General features: G+C 31.4%; 1 protein-coding gene across 5 annotated transcripts in view; it reads left to right on the top strand.

The window, feature by feature from the left end:
* The window catches only part of PSME4 (proteasome activator subunit 4), a 104389-nt gene that overhangs the window by 12383 nt on the left and 72022 nt on the right, over window positions 1-19984 (top strand). For 4 of the 5 annotated variants that reach the window (XR_004231704.1, XR_004231705.1, XM_031950470.1 and 1 more), the window contains exons 2-7: window positions 3007-3147; window positions 7371-7487; window positions 13101-13166; window positions 15429-15473; window positions 18726-18875; window positions 19310-19373. Coding sequence is in view for 3 of the 5 variants with exons in the window: in XM_031950470.1 (XP_031806330.1) it covers window positions 3007-3147; window positions 7371-7487; window positions 13101-13166; window positions 15429-15473; window positions 18726-18875; window positions 19310-19373 (583 nt within the window). In the remaining 2 variants the exon portion in view is untranslated. The remainder of the gene's footprint in view (window positions 1-3006; window positions 3148-7370; window positions 7488-13100; window positions 13167-15428; window positions 15474-18725; window positions 18876-19309; window positions 19374-19984) is intronic. The other variant, XM_031950471.1, reaches the window with a different exon arrangement.

Genomic DNA, 19984 nt, shown 5'->3' with positions numbered 1-19984 from the left:
AACTTCCAAGGGCAAATTTGAAAACTTGTGTGAAGAAGCAAAATGTATTCATGCTGACTTTAAAGCAACACTTCATAATAGTCTATCCAAAAGTAGACTGGTTTGCTTTGAAAGGTAATATATTTCCCACTCATTAGTCATCTGTAAGTAAAGACTGGAAGCCTTCAAAATGGAGAAGGTAAAATATATATTAGACCCTGAATGAAAGGAAAGAATTCAGCAAGCAGTAGAAGAGGCTATTTTGGGTATGACTGTTAGCTTGGAGCAGGAAAAGACAGGCAAGGTGTTTCACATTGGCTAGAATTTAGAATACATAAAAGGAGTAGAAGACAGGCTAAAACAAGATTGTAAATGGGCAAATTAATCCTTTATTCAGAAGGTAATGGGAAGACAGTAACAATATTGATTTTGAATAAAAGAATTAAATAATCAGAGTGATATATTAAGATTTTGTGACATGGAGACCAGGAGAAACTGGAGACAGGGAAATCAACTAGACTGCAATGCTAATCTAAAGGAAAGGTAATGGAGTCTAGAACTTGAAAAACGAAAAGAATGGGAAAGAGATTAAGAATCTGGCAGCAAAGATTGCATGTGGATCCTAAGGGAATGTAAAGGCTCTTAAGAGGATGCTGAGATTTCAAGCCTGGAAGAATGATGATATAATCAAAACATTATAGAAGTTGAGAGTATGTATTTTTGTTTAGTAGAGGAGTAGGAGCATACAGGCCATGAAACTTGACCAGTTCGGAACACAAGTTTAAGATATTAGTGGATCGTGGAGGCAGGGAGGTAAAGTGACAAGCATGTATTAAGTGCCTATAATGTGCCAGGCACTGTGCTAAATGCCTGACAAATGTTATTCCATTTGATCCTCACAGCTACCCTGGAAGGTAGATGCTGGTTTTAATCTCCATTTTATAGTTATGGAAAGTAGCTAGTAGTGTCCATGGTCAAAGTGAATGCAAATCTTTCTGGCTGTAGTTCCCATGCTTTAAGCACTGTGCCACCTAACTGTATCTGTACGCAGCTGATTACTGGAAATTCAAAACCAGAGTTCTGGAGAGATAAACTTATATATATGTACATTTGTCAGTTATCTTCATAGAAGTGATAATTAAAACTATAGAAGTAAATGAGACAGCTAAGAGAAAAGAGGACAGAAACTCAGAGAATAGCAATATTTAGCGAATTGAAGCATGAAGAAAAGCTGGATAAAGTGACAGAACTAGCTGTCAGAGATAAAAAGAAAACCATGAAAATTGAGTGTCATGGATGCTATGGCTTCTATGGAATGAATGGCCAAAAATTTCTGTTTCACTAGGATCAGGTGATATACGTAGGACTTATGAAGAAGAAAAAAAGACATTGAATTTGATAAGAAATCACTAGTGATCTCAGAGAGAAGCATAAGTATTGAAAATGCATTGAGGAGCTAGTGGTTAAAATTGGAAGAAGCAGCAAGTGTAGAGCTTAGTGAGGTAGCATGGGGTAATAGCTGAAGAGCTGACATTGAAAGCCTAGGAAGCACTGGATTAAAATTCTTTCTCACTGCTCTGACAGCCCTCTTAAGATTTTGTGTTATAGAGAAAGTTCTGGTGTGCATTGGTAGAAGTTTCCTTACCTGAGAATCCCCATATTAGTTTCTGTCCAGTCTATCATTGTCAATGAAAGAGAGAGAAGAGGAATTATTGCTTGAGAAGTAACTGGAGCAAGGTTACCTTTATAAGTATATAGAATATCTTAGGTCTTTTATTGGTAGGTAAAGAAAAGAAGTCAGTAGAATAGGAGAAATAACTTGGAAAAGGAGTTAAGGATTTGGTAATATCAAGGGAAAGGCCACCTGTAGGTACTGATTTTGGCTTTGTCTGGGAGGACCACATCATGCTTTAATATGGTACATCTTAAGGGTGAAGGATGTGGAGCTTCCTTCAATCTGGAAAATCTACACAAAAAAAGTTTTGGGTTTCTCTTTATACCAGAGAAGTCTGAATTTAAGTGTTTGGTGATGGGCTTTCTGTCTAATTTGCTAGTTTTAAGAGTTTTATCTGCGGCTTCCATAAAACTCTCCTCATTTAATTTTATATGTTCACCCATGATATGTTGAAACCTTGATGGGAAAAAGTTATGATGTGGAAGGAATAAAAAGTATAAGATGAGGTGATGCTTTGCAAATCTTAAAGTGACATGTAAATGCTATATTATTGTTGTTATTAAATATCCAATAGTTTATTTTAAAAAAAACTAATAGACTTTTGCTGACTTGTTTATAGTTCATGTTATTTAAATTCAAGCATATTTTTGGGAAAGTTTAAGGCTATTAAAATGTAAAGTTTTTTAATGTATTTTGTATTGACTTGAAATTATAAACTTTTTTTTTTTTAAAGGAAATATAAGCTCAGACCCAGCTAGCAAAAAGCAAGATAATTTTATTTTTAATATGGTTTAATTTTTGGAAATCAGTACCAGATCTATAATACGTTTTATAGTTCTATATGCACATTTTAAAGGTCCTATTGTGGAAAATTTAAATTGTGTCTTCTACACTTACTACTAAATATTCTTTCTCTTTACAATGTATATTATGAGAAATGATTCTTCTAGATTCTGTTTTTAAATCCTTCCAAGAAAGTCTGCAGTTATGTTTATTGAAAGACATTTTGCCTGTGAAAAGAATTCTAAATTTATGTTTTCAAGGTACCTTGGGATGAAATAAGGATTAATACACAGAAGTAGAATTTTAAAATTTGTGTTAAATATTGTCTCTCTAGGATGATTATATCTCAAATATTATAATACTTTTACTACTTAAAATCATAATTCTTTACAAAAAGTAAATATGAGAATTGTTTGCATATTGATATCTTAAGGGGAAATGGAATTGGAGAAAAAAGTGACAAAAGTATACAAAAATGGAAATGTTATAGAAATGACTGGTAGGATATATGCTTTTTAAAAAAACATTGATTATGTGTTTCTTTAACATATGTTTTCCCCCCTTTTTAGATATATTCGGCTTTATGGAAGAAAATTTAGCAAAGAAGATCATGTACTTTTTATCAAGTTATTATATGAGCTGGTATCAATTCCAAAGCTGGAGATCAGCATGATGCAGGGATTTGCCCGTCTCTTGATAAATCTTTTAAAGTAAGTTGGAATCTTTCTGGAATTTTTTCCCAGAAGGGTTTTTAGGAAATTTAAATTCCCTAATGGGAAACTAAATAATTTCTACTTAGAAACTTTTTGGTGAATACTGTTAATATATTTGTAACTTTATTATAATAGTCACCTTTTTCATGATTGATTTCCTGATATCTATGATGAAAATTCACTGTTTTCTGAATTCTTTGACTCTTAGACATAGGTTCATAGAACTGAAAGGAACTTCAAGGACACTAGTTCAAATCATGCCAAGGCAGGAACATTCTCTACATCATACTCAGCAACTTATTTTTCATTTTCCACTTGATGATTTTCACTGATAGGGCAACTTTACACCTTAAGGCTATCTATTATATTTATGGGCAACTGTTTTTTTTTGTTTGTTTGTTTTTGTTTTTTTTTATAGTATTTTTTTTTTCAGTTCCATGTAAAAACAACTTTTAACATTGACTTTTAAAATTTGGAATTCCATGTTCTCTCCCCTTCTTCCTCCCTGAGAAGACAGACAATTGGAAATAGGCTGTATACATGTAATCACACAAGACATATTTCCATATTGGCCATATTGTGAAAGAAAACATAGAAAAGAAACAGACTACAAAAATAGTAAAGTGAAAAATAGTATCCTAAGATCTTCATTCAGATTCCCATCCGTTCTTTCTCTGGAAGTGGATAGTATTTTTCACCATTTGAGTGCTTTGGAATTGTCTTAGATCATTGTATTGCTATGAATAGCTAAGTCATTTATAGTTGATCATCATATGATATGTGTTTTTTAATATTTTATTTTCCCCAGTAATGTCTAAAACAATATTTTTACATCTGTTTTTAAAACTTTGAGTTCCAGATTCTCTCCTTCCTTCCCACCGCCATTTTCATAAAAGTCGTGTCGTGAAAGAAAACAGGTCTTCTCCCCAAAAAACCAAAACCCTCAAGAAAAAGCTTAAAAAAAAAAAAAGTATGCTTCAGTCTGTATTCAGTCACAATCAGGTCTTTCTTTAGGTAGATCATCACAGTATTGCTATTACTGTGTACTGTGATCTGGTTGTGCTCGCTTTTCTTTATTACTTCATGTAAGTCTTTCCAGGTTTTTCTGAAAGCATCCTACTCATCATGTTTTATAGCGCAGTTATATTCCATCACAATCATGTACCACACCTTGTTCAGCTATTCTCCCGTTTACGGACATCCCTTTAGTTTTCATTTCATTGCCACTACAAAAAATGCTGCTATAAATATGGCAAAATAAAAAAGGTCATTCTCTCTTTCCTGATTTAAAAAGTAGCTCTTTGAGATACAGACTTAGTAGTGGTATTGCTAGGTCAAAGGATATGCATAGTTTTATAGTCCTTTTGAGTATAGTTCTAAATTGCTCTCTAAAATGGTTGGATCAGTTCACAACTCCATGAACAGTGCTTTCGTTAGTGCCTCACTTCTCCCACATCCCTTCCAATATTAATCAGAATTGTCTGTCATATCAGTCGATCTGAGAAATGTGAAGTAGTCTCAGAGATGTCTTAATGGCGACTCTGATAAGTTTTTCCTTATAGAATGTTGAAGTCTCCTACAATTTTCACCTACAGATGAAAATTATTTCTATGGGTTAATGAAAACAAGCATTTATAGGTATCAGAAGTCTCTTTCATGTCTTTTTAAGATTAAACATTCTTAGGTTTTCCAAACAGTCCTCTTATGATTGCATCCTTGGATATATTTCAGGAGCACTGTGAGATTTTTTGTTTCTACCTATTTTTATTTCTCAGTGTAGTGCTCAGAACTAAGCAATATATTTCTAAGTTTTCTAAGAGTTTTACCCAGAAGGAACATTGAAGATTATCTAGTCAGGCCTTCTCATTTAACAAATGAGTAAACTGAGGACCATGGTTTCATTTTTATTAAGGTCCTATAGGGCTATGTTTAGGAAAGCCAAGATTAAAATCAGGTTTCTCTGACTCTAAATCTAGGACTTTCCAGTCCACCATACTATTTCTCTTAAAAATGAGCTCTGACTGGGCACTGGAGTCAAGCATACTATACTTAACTTGGTCTGTACTTTTGTGATAGATGAGAGCCAAGAACCCTTTTATACTCGGCTAACATTAATCCATTAATCTCCAGTCCGTTGATCCCTTCATTTAGTTCCAAAAATATCCAAATGTATTATCATCTAGTCCATCTCTTTCTCATCTACAAGGATTGGGAAGAAGACTTTGTCAAATGCCTTCCTGTAATTTGAATATACAAACGTTGACATATCCTGGACCCTCTAGTATAGTAACTCTCTCAAAAAAGGAAATAAGGTAAACCTGGCATGTTTTGTTTTTAACCATATATAGCAGTCTCTCCTTTTCCAACTATTCAAAAGCCATTTTGCTAGGAATCAAAAGTCATAGTTGTTGGCCTTTGAGTTTAAAGCAGTTCTTAACTTTTTTTGTGTCATGGACCCTTTTGGCCCAGGCATCCTTTCTCAGAAAAATATAAAATAAAATAAAAATAAATAAAAAACTCAATCATTTTGAAGCACAGTTATCAAGATGTTAGAACAAAACAAGTTCATACTTCGAAGATTGAAAAACTTTGCTTTAAATAATTTATTCTCATTCCTCTTCTGTAGGAGGTAATTTGTTTATAATTAGACTTGTACAACTTTTCATTTTCTCTACTTCATCTTTTGAAGGATGAAATTATCAACAAGCCAAGACTTCTTCAGTTGGCCTGCTGTTAGCCTTCATAAAATGCTATAAAATATCTAGAAAGTTGGAAGTTTCCAAATTCTTCATCAGTTCTTTAGCTCACTCCTGTCTGAGCTATGTGATGTATTTTTGGAAGTCTTTACCTATTTTCTTCATCTGACTTGAGTTTCTATAATATACTTCAACCATAATATCTATTCTATTTTTCTTTTCATTAGTCTTCTCCTTCCTGTGAGAATTTTCACATAGGCATGTGTGTGTACAATGATATTTCATAACTTCACTGTGTCTTTATGTTGCCTTTGGATAAGATTTATTCTTCCTTTGCCTTAGACAAGTCGTGAACTGCATGACCTAAGTGAATGATCTCCATGTGCCCAAAGTTTACAGGTAGAAGGGACTTTTTAATAGAATATCTGTTCTAGTACCTTCATTTTCTTGATGAGGCTATTGACATCCCAAGAAGTTAAGTTATGATATGGCGAGGTAATGGAATATTATTGTTTTATAAGAAATGATGAGTAGTTTGATTTCAAAAAAGCCAAGAAAGACCTATATGAATTGATGCTGAGTGAAATGGGTATAACCAGGAGAACACTGTACACAGTAACAATAAGATTATATGATGATCAACTTTGATGGACTTGACTCTTCTAATAATGTGTTGATTCAAGGGAATTTCATTAAGAGTTGGAATGGAAAATGCCAATCACATTCAGAGAAAGAACTATGGAGACTGAATGTGGATCAAAGCATAGTATTTTTACCTTCTTGTTTTTTTTTCTTTTCGTGTTTTTTTTTTCCTCATCTGATTTTTCTTGCACAATATGACAAATATGGTAATGTTTAAAAGTCTAGTACATATTTAACCTATATCAGATTGCTTGTTTTCATGTGGGAGGGGGGAGATGAGAGAGAAAAATTTGGAATGCAAAGTTTTACAAAAATGAGTAAGGAAAATTATCTTTACATGTAAATTGAAAAAATAAAATACTATGAGGGGGAGGGGGAGAGAAGCCCAATTGTTAGAATTTGAAGGTAGATACTTTGGTTCCATATCAAGTTTTTCTGGTCCACTCTCCTTGTTTTTCATTTTGTATCAAATATTCTGTGCATTTCTATTTAGATATCTAAAGCCAAGAATATTAATGTATTTCTTCTTTGTCACACCTGTAGTAATCCTAACATTTAACCCAGTGGCAATATATAGGGATGTTTTTCTCTCCTTCCCTCCCCCATTTTCATTTTAAGAACTTATTAATTACATCATCACCTCTTTAACTGATTTATTCCACTTCACTGTATTGCTTCTTAATAAAAATGCATTAAAAGTATTAATTTCTTTTGGATCCATTTATGCCCATTGCCTTCATTTACATGGTGAAAAGGTAAAACTCTCTTCTAAAATGAAATGCTTTTAGGGGAGGCTTATGTTTTTCATTTTTTAATAATATTTATTAAATGCTCATACCGCACCTGATTTAAAAATAAAATTACAATTTATTTTTAATTTAGGAAAAAAGAACTTCTTTCCAGAGATGACTTGGAGTTACCCTGGAGACCACTTTATGACATGGTAGAACGAATATTATACTCCAAAACAGAACACCTGGGATTAAATTGGTTTCCTAAGTAAGTATTCTATTTCAAATACATATTGGAGGACTATAGACTTTAGGGAACTGACTGATTTAAAAAAAAAAAAAATCAATATTGGGAGTGTGAAATCAAGCAAATTTATATTTAAGCATTTAAAAATATATGTATATCTTCCTTTAAGCAAACCTTTATAATTTTATAAAGGATTCTGCATTTGTCCTGACATAAGTTATATTCATATTCCTTGGTTTAAGTCCCTATTTCATGGTTAACTCAAGTGATATATAAACCATGGTTCTTGGGCTATATATGGCTTTCACATGCAGCTGCTGGTTCTTTGACATCTCCCATTGTTGTCTTTGAACCTTATACTAGTCCTTACAGAATGTGTGAATCTTCTGGTTAATGATGATTAATCCCATAATGATGACTATATCCTCCACCCCCACTGCTTTAGGGTGGGTGTCCTTACCAGTCATATTCATTTTTCCATGTTTTGGTACATGAGGGTCAAAATAGTATAAATTATTTTTAGTTAGAGCTTCTAATAAATCTTTTCCTAGATATCTGATTTATTTGTTCTTTTACCTCATATTTTGAAAGTCTGTCTTCTTAATGTGACAGAAATATTTCCATTTCCCCCGCCTTCCATCATCTAGTTCAGCTCCCTGATGTTATAAATATGAAATGGTCTCTTGGGTTAAGTGAAGAATTTAAATCCAGAACATGTTCTGGTTTTTCTATGTTTTTTCTACTTTGCTTTTTATACCTTTTCTCTGCTAAATTAAGGTTTATTTGTAAATATCCAGATATGTCCCTTTAATCATTTTATGATGTAGTTCCTCCAGACAGTAAGTATTTTTATAGGTCACCTTTGTATTTATTTCCTCTTGTTTTGAATAAATTTGGTTTAAGTTAATATAAATAATTCTCTATTATTCAAGGGAATGAATCATAAATATGGTGAGTATATTTGTGTTGCTAATCTTTGAGTTTTATTTTAAATCTATATCACCTATTGCTAATAGGTGGCATATTTTCATTTCATCATGCAGTATACCTCTTTGTAAAGTTACTATGTGGTATAAGGTGCCAGGGCTGCCAAGATAATTGTAGTTTGTTTATATAGTGGCTTAGAACTAAGATCAGGTGTTTCTCCATGAAGCCTTCCCCAATTCTACTCTCCTTCTTAGTTAGAAATGTTCCCTGTGTCATATTGTGTGGGCCTCTCTTAAAGTGTTAATAGTGATTTATGTACTTATCCCTCCTGTAAGATTGTAAGCTTCTTGAGGCAGGAAATGATAGAGGTAAAATGGTAATAGTAGAAAGAACATAAATAGCAGCATTTGAGTTTTTACTCCAATGCTTATTGTGTGACCATGGGCAAATCATTGCACCTTTCTAGACCTCAGTTTCCTTTTGTCTCAATACTTGCACTATTTCACAGGGTGTTAGAAGATATAGAAATATAAGATGTTTTGTGTGTGTGTGCGTGTATACACACACCTCCACATACAACCCATATATATATATATATATATATATATATATATATATATATATATATATATATATTTATATTTACATATATTCCACCCCCCTACCCCCACCCTACCCCGGAGGAAGAAACGAATTTCAGTAAGGAAATAAATGAGGAGAGTTAATTCCCAGAAGAGAATATATGTATAAAGGGACAGAAGGTAGGAGTAGGCAAAATAAAGAATAGTAAATGCATAGAATATATGAAAGGAAATAATAATAGGAAGTAAAATTGAAAAGGGTAGGTTGGAATAAAATTAGGAAATATTGATTATAGATTAAATGTGTATGTTATTATGTTAGTCAAGGGGAAACTACTGAAGAATGAGTTGGAAGCTGATGTGATAAGACCTGTACATTAATTTTAATTTGTGAAAGAAAAATTGGAAAGATTAGCATTAGGGAGATAGATCTGGAAGCTATTATAAAAATAATTTTTAAAAAAGATAATGAAGATGGTAAAAGTTAATGAAGAGTATTCATTAAAAGGTACTGTGATTTGGTAAATAATGGGTCATGGTGGGAAGAAGCAGGGTAAAAGGAGAGGAAGGAATCACATTTAGAACCTGAATGTCTTACAGAATGTATTAAATCAACAGAAATAGGTAAGTTAAAAGTGAGCAGATTGGAAGTGGGATAGGACAGTTTAGTTTTTTTACATGTTTACATGTTTAGTTTGAGGTACCAGGAGGACATCCAAGTAGTGATGTAGTAGTAGGCATTTGTAAGTGAATACCTAGAATTCAGGATAAAGGACAGAATTGGAGTTGTATTCTTGAAAGTAATCAGTCATTCATCCATTTTTCAAACCTAAATGTACTCTCTGATAGGCTAGTAAAAAAAGACAAAATAATCCACAGCTCCTCTCCATTCCACCCCTCAATTGAGTTGTAAGGATTAGAGTAAAACTATTAGGGTTCTTTGGGAATGGATTCATAATATCCTAGTATTGCATTATGGCATTGGCTTTGTTCTAATTCAGAATTATTATAGAATCAAAATTATATTGCTAAAAGAAACCATGGAAACTTAGAAATCGTTTAGTCTTAACCCCTTAATTTTACAAATAAGAAAACTGAGGCCCTGAGAGTTAAAGTGACTTAGCCATACTCACCTGGTCACATAGCAGAGGCAAGATTTCAAGCCAGTTCATGTAAATACTCTTTAATATTCCTTCTGTCCCATACAACCTCTACTTAGATGGGCATTATGTAGCTATTTTATAAGTCAATGGATTTATAAAGAATATAATCAGAGAAGGGCATTTAAAAATATTAATTTTTTTTTAGAGCTCATCTGACAGAAACAACATTGTGTAACAAATGTTCCAGCATACTTCTTTCTGAAATGTTGAAACATCGAAATATCTCATCATTGTCCTGCAAAATCTTTTATGGTCAAATTGTATAATTCTTGCCTTTAACCTTTTTTTTTTTTCTTGTAATGAGATGGATGAACTATCAAAAATGTTAATCCCTCCTTTTTAAGTAATTTAGCATTCTTATTTTTAGAATTATAAATGAAACTTTGCTTCCCTTTTCCCTTGCCCCCCAATCAAATATATGCCTCTTAAACCCTAAAATGATTTGTTTTTTGTGTGTGGGTTTTTCATGTTTAAACTGCTACCCAAAGAATTAAGTACCATATATTTAGTGATAGGGCTAAAGCTGGTGCCATTTTCTAAAATGTCTTTATCTAAACGGGAGGAATTCCTCAAAACACCTGAAAGCAGATTTGTTGGAATAAAAATTTATGCAGTGACTTACAGATATATAGACATATCAGATATTCATGGAGTAATTTGAAATATTTTTGTGCCATTCCTAGAAAAATTAACTAAAAAATTAAAATGGAATCTGTCTATACTTTGTGAAAACTTGAGTAATAGTCTAGACATGTTATTAGACTTCAAGGACTTTAAAAGTGTTTATAAGAATTTTTTTTTCTGAGATTTTCAATGGACCTTTAGACAAATTCCTTAGCCTTTTTTTGTCAATATAGATATATTTTTACAAAGTAGTCAAATTAGTTAACCAAAATATTGGAAACCATGAAAAAGCTCTATATATAAAGTCAATAGTTGTAATGAAAATATCTTGACATAAAAATTTCTGAAGGACAAAATTTACACTTTAAAACAGAAGTTATTTTAACCAACTTCTGCTTTTTAGTGATGTTCTTTTCCTTATGTATTCTTCAGTGTTTCTCTAATATATATGTACTTCTGAAGAAATTACATGTTTTATTTCTTCCTGGTAATAGCTTTTCTGAGTATTGGATATTTTATTGATTTTTCAAATTACGCTTTGAGTTCTTGTGCTTAAAACTGCATTTAAATTCATATTGTGAAATTGCTTCTTCACATACTACCTGAGAATGATGCATTCTTGTCTTATATGGATAGTTTCCTGGAAAAGCTACATCTTTGAACTTGAGCTATTGCCAGACATGCACTCAAGATTTCTAACTGCAGTGTTTATCTAATAGAATGAAACAAATATTTTCTTCAATGGTTCTATGGTAATCCCATAGAATTCACAGTTGGAAAGGGACCTTAAAAGAGTCCCATGTCCTCATTTTATAAAGAAACAAGTGTTCAGATCAGTAGAGCTAGGTTTTAAACATGGGTCCTTCAGCTCTAAGTCCTGTAGTCTTTCCATTACAACCACAGTTTAAAATAGAGTGCAAAGCTATTTACTTGATAGGCAGTGCGATTAGTTCTCACATGGTGTTTTGGGAACATTGTATTTTCATTTTTTATATTTATTTGGAGATTAAAAATTAAGTATTTGATTGTTGCCAAGATATAAGCATTTCCTCCCTAAATTGTCATTGCTGCGATTATGGTCTTTAAAAAAAAAAAAATAAAATAAGACTTCATTAAAGTTTTTCTGTACATATTTCTTTTTTCATATTCAGTTCAAGTCGACCAGGCTTGTCTTCACCTAAAACAATTGTCCTTAATGTTTTACATAGGTGGTAAGGATTATTACTATGTTTCTTTTGCATGTTTGGTTGGTTATATTATAACACGTGTCACACAGGTATAACTTTTTTTCCTATAAATAATTGTAATGAAAAACCAATGTTAACATTACACCACTGTTGATGAGAATGTCGCACTGTATTTAAACCTTTCTAATAGTGGAATTATTTAGAACTATATTTTGTGTGAAGTGGCAGTTGGAAAATGGCTACCTGCTAATTAAACTGACAAACATCAGAATTTGAAGGTTTAAATGTAAAATGGATAATGTTTGACTAATTAACTTTTGGTAGGACTTGGTGTCCATTTAGGTTTAGAAAAAGCATGTCAAAGTGAACGCTTCTTCAAAATGAAGTGTTTGGAAATTGCTTGATGGAGAAGATTGTGTGAGTAGTAACTATGTTAAGTCATAAGAGAATTAAGGGAAATATGAATTGATTGTAGCAAAACTAGAGTTTCTAATATTACCCTATGTGCATTTACTTTCTCTTAAGCAAAGATCAAGTGCAGAATTGTTAGTGAAACCAAAAACTGCTCTGGATATGTGTAAGATCTCCTTGAGATTTGAATGTTATTTGTGATGGTCACATAGCCATCAAATTCTACACTTGAGCTTAGAAAGTAAACTTTATTTCAGGGGCTTAAAAGGTAGATCTCTCAGGAAGCAGAGACCTTCAAGTTTGGTTTAGCCCACTTCCATAAGCCTGCTCCTGATAGAAGGGACTGTCTTTGTAGTCACTCATCTGTTGGAGATATGGCATTAAGTTTGATGACTTCCTAAAGGAATTCATAATAGTACTAAATTTATTTGCAAAGCATTGTTTGAAGGGGATTGTTTTCTTTTAATTTTAACATGTCTTTTGTGAGAGAAAATGTGATGTGGGGGCACCCACCAATAAAGCTAAAAACCTTATTTTCCCTAGTTATTGCATAGATTGTTTTTTAATAATAATACCATCATCATCATCAAAAGAGTGGAAGTTAGAATTACGTCTTCATTGTCATAAAATAAATTTCCAACTCTTGGAAAAACATATTGTGGTATATTTCACTTCCTTTAAAAATTAGTGAAATATAAACAGTAGCATCTAGCCTTAACCTTTCATTTTATTTTTAAACAGAAACATTGTTCCCTCCATCTTGAGAGATTACAAGAATCACAAAAGGTCAATATACAGATATCACAGGTTAGAGAGACTGTACCCTTTTCTGGATAAAGAACCTAAATCCAATGATACAGACATTTTATGTAAGGATGGGTTTGTAAATTGGCTTTATTTGGAGGAAATTAATCACATTCACACATATCTCTCTCTTTTCTGTTGTGTTGGCAGTCACCAAGTAATAGTTAGCTGCCTTTCTTTCTAAAATGGGGCAGAGAGAAAAACCATGCAGCATCCAGTGACTGCCTTTTTAGAATTATTTAATCTTCTTTATTCAGTGGCATGAAAACATGTAAAAAGACTGCTGGTGCACTAACAAAATTACTGTAATGGAAACAGCAGGATAACTGTATGGCATCTAGACCACTTTTAAATGTCATTTATCCACCTAAAAACAGTAAAAATCAATTTGAAGAAATATTTTTAAACACTTTGTACATTGTGTTATGCTCTGACCTGTTAAGTATTACCCATTTATTCCCTCACTTTGCCATTCTAGAATTTTTTTTAAAAGTGTCTCATAATATTTTATTTGACTAGGAACCTGAATGATTCTCTTCTTTCCTCTATAATGAAATCTTATTAGTTCTCTAGGTAATTTCCAAATTTAGTTTTATGTTATAAACTAAGAGGATTAACAATCTTGATTAAAATTTGCTACCTTCGACTTGTGTTGGTTGACCAAAATGTATTGGATGTCTGCTCTGTATCCAGCATGACATTAAGCAATTTTAGGGGTTCTAAAAAGGTAAACCTCAGCATCCCTTGCCCTCAGGTATTTTAAATCCAATTGAAAAGTCTGGCTGTCTACCAAGAGAAACAAATAGTCTTGGGGACCTGTAAACTAAACTCTTCATCACCATTTTTCTGCCTTTCTGAATTTTTTAGCCTTTTGTCAAAAGAGAATGCATTCTCTTTCATAGCAAAATCAACCAAAAATTATATGGGAAATGTTCCATGATGGCTCTCTGGCTATGGCCTTCTTTTCTTTTTCAGAACCTAATTTTATCAGAGATGTATCCAGGTTTACTAAAGAGTTTGTTTAATCTTGTAGTACTTTAGTTTTAAAGAAAATTATCTCTTCAAGTAGTGGAAATCAAAGTTTCACATCTCTTGTTATTATGCTATATGTCTGCTTCATTTTATTTGTGATTTTGTCATTTGGATATCTCAAATTTATTCTTTTTAGGAAAATTGGATAAACTTTCATGTCACTTGTGTATTATTGAATGTTATTTAATACAGATTTCTGTAAGAACTTCAAGTTTTCATTTGGGGAAATTAACCTGATAATACTTCCCTGATTCAAAATAAATAAATAAATACTAAAAATTATGAGAATTAATTCTTTTATGTTTATGTTATGCTTATGTGTGTATATATATTTACACACATATAGATAGATATTTTGTACTACAAGTGACATAACAACTGTAAGATTTCAGATCAAAGTCCTTGACTATCCCTTTAGACATAGGTTAGAATCTGCTTATTATTTACCCTTTGATATTTTGTTATTAATAGGGTATATTTTATCTCTAGTGTCAGCTGCTATAATCACATTTTCAATAAAAACCTGATAATATATATTAATGAAAGGATGCTGTAACTTAAAAAAATAAAGCAACATTTGTTGCAGGTTTTAAAAAATTACCTACAAAATCTCTACCTGATAGATGAATATGTTAATCATTTTTTATTTAGAACAGTGGTTAAGCCCTTCAGATTAAATTAGCTAAATAAATATTATTCTTGAAAAACATTTGTCATTGTCAACAAGTAACAAAGAGTCTTGAAAAGTTACCTGGTCAGGTTACAGGGGAAAAAAAGTTCCTTTTTGGAGGACAATAAATATAAATGCATGCACAGCAGATTTTGATATGTTTGTAATTTCTTATTTATGTAGAGACTTCACTGAAAACTAGCAATTAGGCTTCAAAATTAAAACTGTTGTGTCCTTGATGGACTGTGTTGGTGTCTGTATGCCATATGCAGTGTTTAGATATGGAGATTGTTAGTAAAGAATGAAAGTGATTTTTCTTTGCCCACTGGATTAGTTTTTCCTTGCATGTAATAGCAGGGAAGAGAAAAAAGTAGATTTAAGAACTGTTTTCATTTTTATGATTATGCCTAAATGCCTAAAGGATTAGTTATTGCATGTAAACAGATGGTGTCTAATTGCATCAGTGTCACCATAGATTTAAAATTCAGTCTTTTGTTTATTGAATTAATTATGTTGTTCTTAAAATACCTCAATCTAATTGATTCAATGGCTTTTCCCCCCAGTTCTGTAGAAAATGTTCTAAAAACACTCGTGAAAAGCTGCCGACCGTAAGTAACTTTTTTACTTTAGTGTTTATATAATAGCTGCTTTAGTGTATCTGTTTAGTGCTTTTTCCCTCTAATAGCTATTGCATTTTGAAAAGTCAGTAAAATGTTTAAATAATTCCTAAAGAGATACAAATAGGCAGAACAAATTTATTGAGTTCTTCATTCTTTTAGCCAATCAGTAAATAATTTTTTAAAAAATAGAATGGACTATATTTAAATGCCAGCGTTGTACATAATATGCACCAATGTCTACATATCAGAAACATCCCAAATGAAAATCAGAAAATCCAGTAAAAGAGTTATATTGGTTCAACAAGTTTTTATTGTTTGCCTAGTACTACATTAGGAATCAATGTTGTTTAATAGCTGGATGTTTAAGGACAAGACACTCATACTTTTTCAGAATTTTTCAGTTTTCATTTTGATGTCTGGTATTGTATAGGCATAGCCATTGTGTACCATTACCCCAAAGTAAAAGAAACACCTATTATAAATACTTCACTAAACTGACTTGTTATTACTATCTATACATTTAAGTTATAGAGCCACATCATGTTAAATAATTTAACCCCAGATGTTTCACTATAGTGTAGTTCTTATTTCTTTGTCATTTAGATCACATATATTTTCCATACAGAGAACTATAATTTCGTGCTAAAAATGTGAGTGATGAAGAGCAGTTGGTGAGTTGGGTCAGTTTCTCCCATTATATTCCTCTCTATGAGATGTCTGGTTGCAAATATTACTTATTTTAAATTATGATTTTTCTGAAATGAAAAATATCATTTGCTTATAGCATTAAAAATATAAAGTTAAACTAGAATTCATTTTAAATATCATGATAACATCTAGTTCTAAATAATTTAACTATTTCCATGTCTTTCCAGTGACCCATTCCGAAAATGTTTTGCTGACATGGATTAACTAAGTTCTGTTGAATGAAACATTCTGTGTATCTAATGAACCATAAGTCTGTATAGCATTTACCATATTCAATTGATTGATTAGGGCCAATGTCATAGAAGCTGTGAGTGCATTTTCAGAAAAGCCTTTGAATTGGTTTTTGCCCTTAAAGAATTTATGATACTATTAAGAGTGATGTCATAAAACTATTAAGAAGCAATCAACTCTGTATGTAATCATATACAGTAGTAAAATTTGCAATATAGATATAGTAGAAATTAAGAGGAAAAAAAATGAGGGAAGGGGATGAGAATAATTAGGGAAAATTTTGTTGAAGAAATGGAAAATAAAGAAAATATTACCTTTTCATATATATTTTCCTTTGGAGTAAGAAATTAAGTTGGATGAATAGGATTGTATGAGATTATGACAGGCCTTGGAGGCTGGGCCAAAGACTAACCTTGCCATTAGAAAGGGACAAGAGATAGAAACAAACTAAAATGCGAATTATATAAAACTAAAACTACCAAATGATACATAAAACAAAAAGCAATTCATGATGTTTTAGAACGCTTGTTAGCCAATAAGCTCTGAGAGCCATACTATTAACTGATAGATGTCATATTATTTTATAGCCTCAGTAGTGAGGAGGAAACATTCTTGACTATAACCCTGCCCAAATTACAAAATTAGGCAATATTTTGAAAAATATCTTAAATTGCATTTAAACTATTTTTAAATGTTCTTACTAGAAATACTGCTTTAGAATAGCCTTTTTAAATTCCTCAGTGTTTAAGAAGCACATCTTTGTGTCTTTCTAATAGAATTTTACTGTAACATAGCAATTTTACAATTCCTGTCACATTCATTAAAATAAGAGTTCTATGTGTATAGTGGTTGATGAAGTATATGAGAAATGTAAATGTTCTGCAGGCTTTATTTTGAGTTATATGTGTGTTGATACAATTAAAATTATGATTTAGCACCCAAAAATTCAGTTGCCTTAAGTTTGATAAAATTTAATTACTCTCAAAAGCCCCAGTATAGGTCTGCTAATCAGATGAATCATTTCTCATTAATTGATATTCAAACCTAAGCTTATATATGTTTCACACATAGCCTATGTTTCTTAACTATTGTAATTTTTGTGTTTAAAGATTATGCTAAACTCTGTAGGGGATAAAGTAGTTATTTCTCTTGGTTAATTGCAATTACAAGTGATTTCAAACAAAAATGAGAGTCCATTAGTTTAAGTGGAAAAAAAGGAACCTCTCCAAAAGTTATTTGTATTGCAGAAAGCCAAAAAATTGTAGCAGTAGATTTATATTTCTGGATAGTAGATAGTAGAATTATTCCCAACAGCTATGGGCTGTCTCCTGACATATTTCTTTTCTGTTTTTCATTTTGTTCAAAGTCGTGCATGTATTGATTACAGTATTGAAAGTAACTTCAAATAATTGTATTGGTTTCTGCTATTAAAATCCAAAATAAGTACAACAAATTCCATCACATATTACTAGCTAAATTTTTTCTATATAAAAGTGTAAGGTTCAAGTTTATGTCATGGACCACGATAATTTAAATAATTGAGAGACATCTTAATTTTAAGTAGATGATATTAAGTAGCCCACATTTATGTCTGGGATGGTTCCTAAGCTTTTTCCCCTTGAGTAGTGCCCAAAATCAAGATTTTCTTTATTAACTTTGTTACTATTTTGGGGTAATTTTTGAATATAAGTTTTATTAGAAGTTATCTTTCCTTGTTCTCCCTTTATATATGTGTGTCTGTAGGTCACAATTTAACTTTATTAGTTTTCACTATCTCAGAAAACTGCCTACTATTTCACTAATGGAAATATTTCTCTTACTTAGATTTTTTAATAGATCTTAATGTTCCTAGAAAATAAGGTGGAAAAGGAATTTTCAAATGTAGCTAAATAATGAATTTCTGCATAGATTTGTAAGTTTTGTTCAGTAGGACACAACCTTTGTGGAATTAGTCAAGAAATAGAGAGGTGCAGTTTCTAAATGTTTACTTCTATGAAATTTTTTCTCACAGGCTAACCTTTAAAGTTTAGTTTTAAACTTGTATTTTTATTTTTGTCTTGCAACTTTACCTTAACATAATTTTAATAATTCATTGGGGATATTAACAAAATTTCTAGGACTATTACTGTACAGATAAATTTCACAGGACTTGATTTTAGCCATTAACACATTTACCAACTTGCCAAATTATGTGGTAATATTTTTGTTGGATGTTCAAAGAAGCACCTTCACACTTTATTGTAAAGAGTGATGCTTATATGCATAAGTATAAAATAAGTAAAAAGTTTTCTGCTTTGTTAGGTATTTTCCTGAGGATGCTACAGCAGAAATGTTGGAAGAATGGCGGCCTTTAATGTGTCCTTTTGATGTTACAATGCAGAAGGCTATCACTTATTTTGAAATATTTCTTCCTACCTCTCTCCCTCCAGAACTTCATCATAAAGGTTTTAAGTAAGTATATCTATGAGGATGGAAGGCTAAGTCAAAATCTGTAATGGTATTGTACCAATTTTTTTTTAATTAGATAAACAAAAAAAGTTTGCTTAATTATGTCAAAATTAAAATATTTAAAACCATTTAAATAAAGAGAAAAGTACCAATAGATATTTAGTAATTGTATTACTAAGGAAGTAAAAAAAAACTCATACTGGATAAAACAAAATTAGTATGCCACTTAATTATATAATGAATTGATAAAATCCTTTAATAAAATTGTGATTTGGATGCTAACAATGTATCAATTAGGCACTATAAGATTGTTTTTAAATTATTATGTAGAATTCCCCCGCCTCCCCCCATGCCTCTGTGTCTATGTAACTTTTTTTTTTAATTCAAAGAACTTGGCTAAAAACTTCGATACTTAATGAAAACGTTTTCTTCTACAGGCTTTGGTTTGATGAGTTAATTGGCCTTTGGGTTTCAGTGCAGAATCTCCCACAGTGGGAGGGGGTGAGTTTTCATTTTTCCTTCCATTTTCCATTCCAGTAACAATAAATCTGAACAAATTCATTTTTTAGAATTTGACATCGCCATGCCATAAATAAATCTCAATTTTTTTCTCCTCTTTTTTTCTAAATCAATGAAATAGCTTTGATTTATTGTTGTTGTTTTTTAAATTGACAACACTAATCAGTATATAATTAATGTTATGACAAATAGAAACTAGGATTGTCATAGACTTTCTGTATCCACAGTAGTCCCTTAGGTATTTACTGAATTCTTGTTGAATTAGATTTGGTGATTATTTCTGTTTGCATTCCAAGCTGTGATTTTACAAGTATTTATATGTCTAAAAGTACAACTAATTTTAAAGAAGTAGTAAAGTATTAACCTTAAAAATGGAAATTTAAGGTTTCAATTTGTGTTTAAATTTCTAAGTTTAGTTTTGGTGAACTTCGGCCTATATAAAAAGTGTGAAAATAAGCCATCATTACAATTAATTATTATTGATGAAAATAAAAAGAAAACAAATTTTAATTATTATTGAAGAAAATAAATAGAAAAGAATAAAAAGTGAATTTTTTAAGAATTAGAATAAGATTAGAATTAGGTGTTGTTTT

This window comes from Sarcophilus harrisii, chromosome 2 (assembly GCF_902635505.1).
Source record: "Sarcophilus harrisii chromosome 2, mSarHar1.11, whole genome shotgun sequence".
Taxonomy (NCBI): domain Eukaryota; kingdom Metazoa; phylum Chordata; class Mammalia; order Dasyuromorphia; family Dasyuridae; genus Sarcophilus; species Sarcophilus harrisii.
This window is presented reverse-complemented; position numbering and strand designations above follow the sequence as displayed.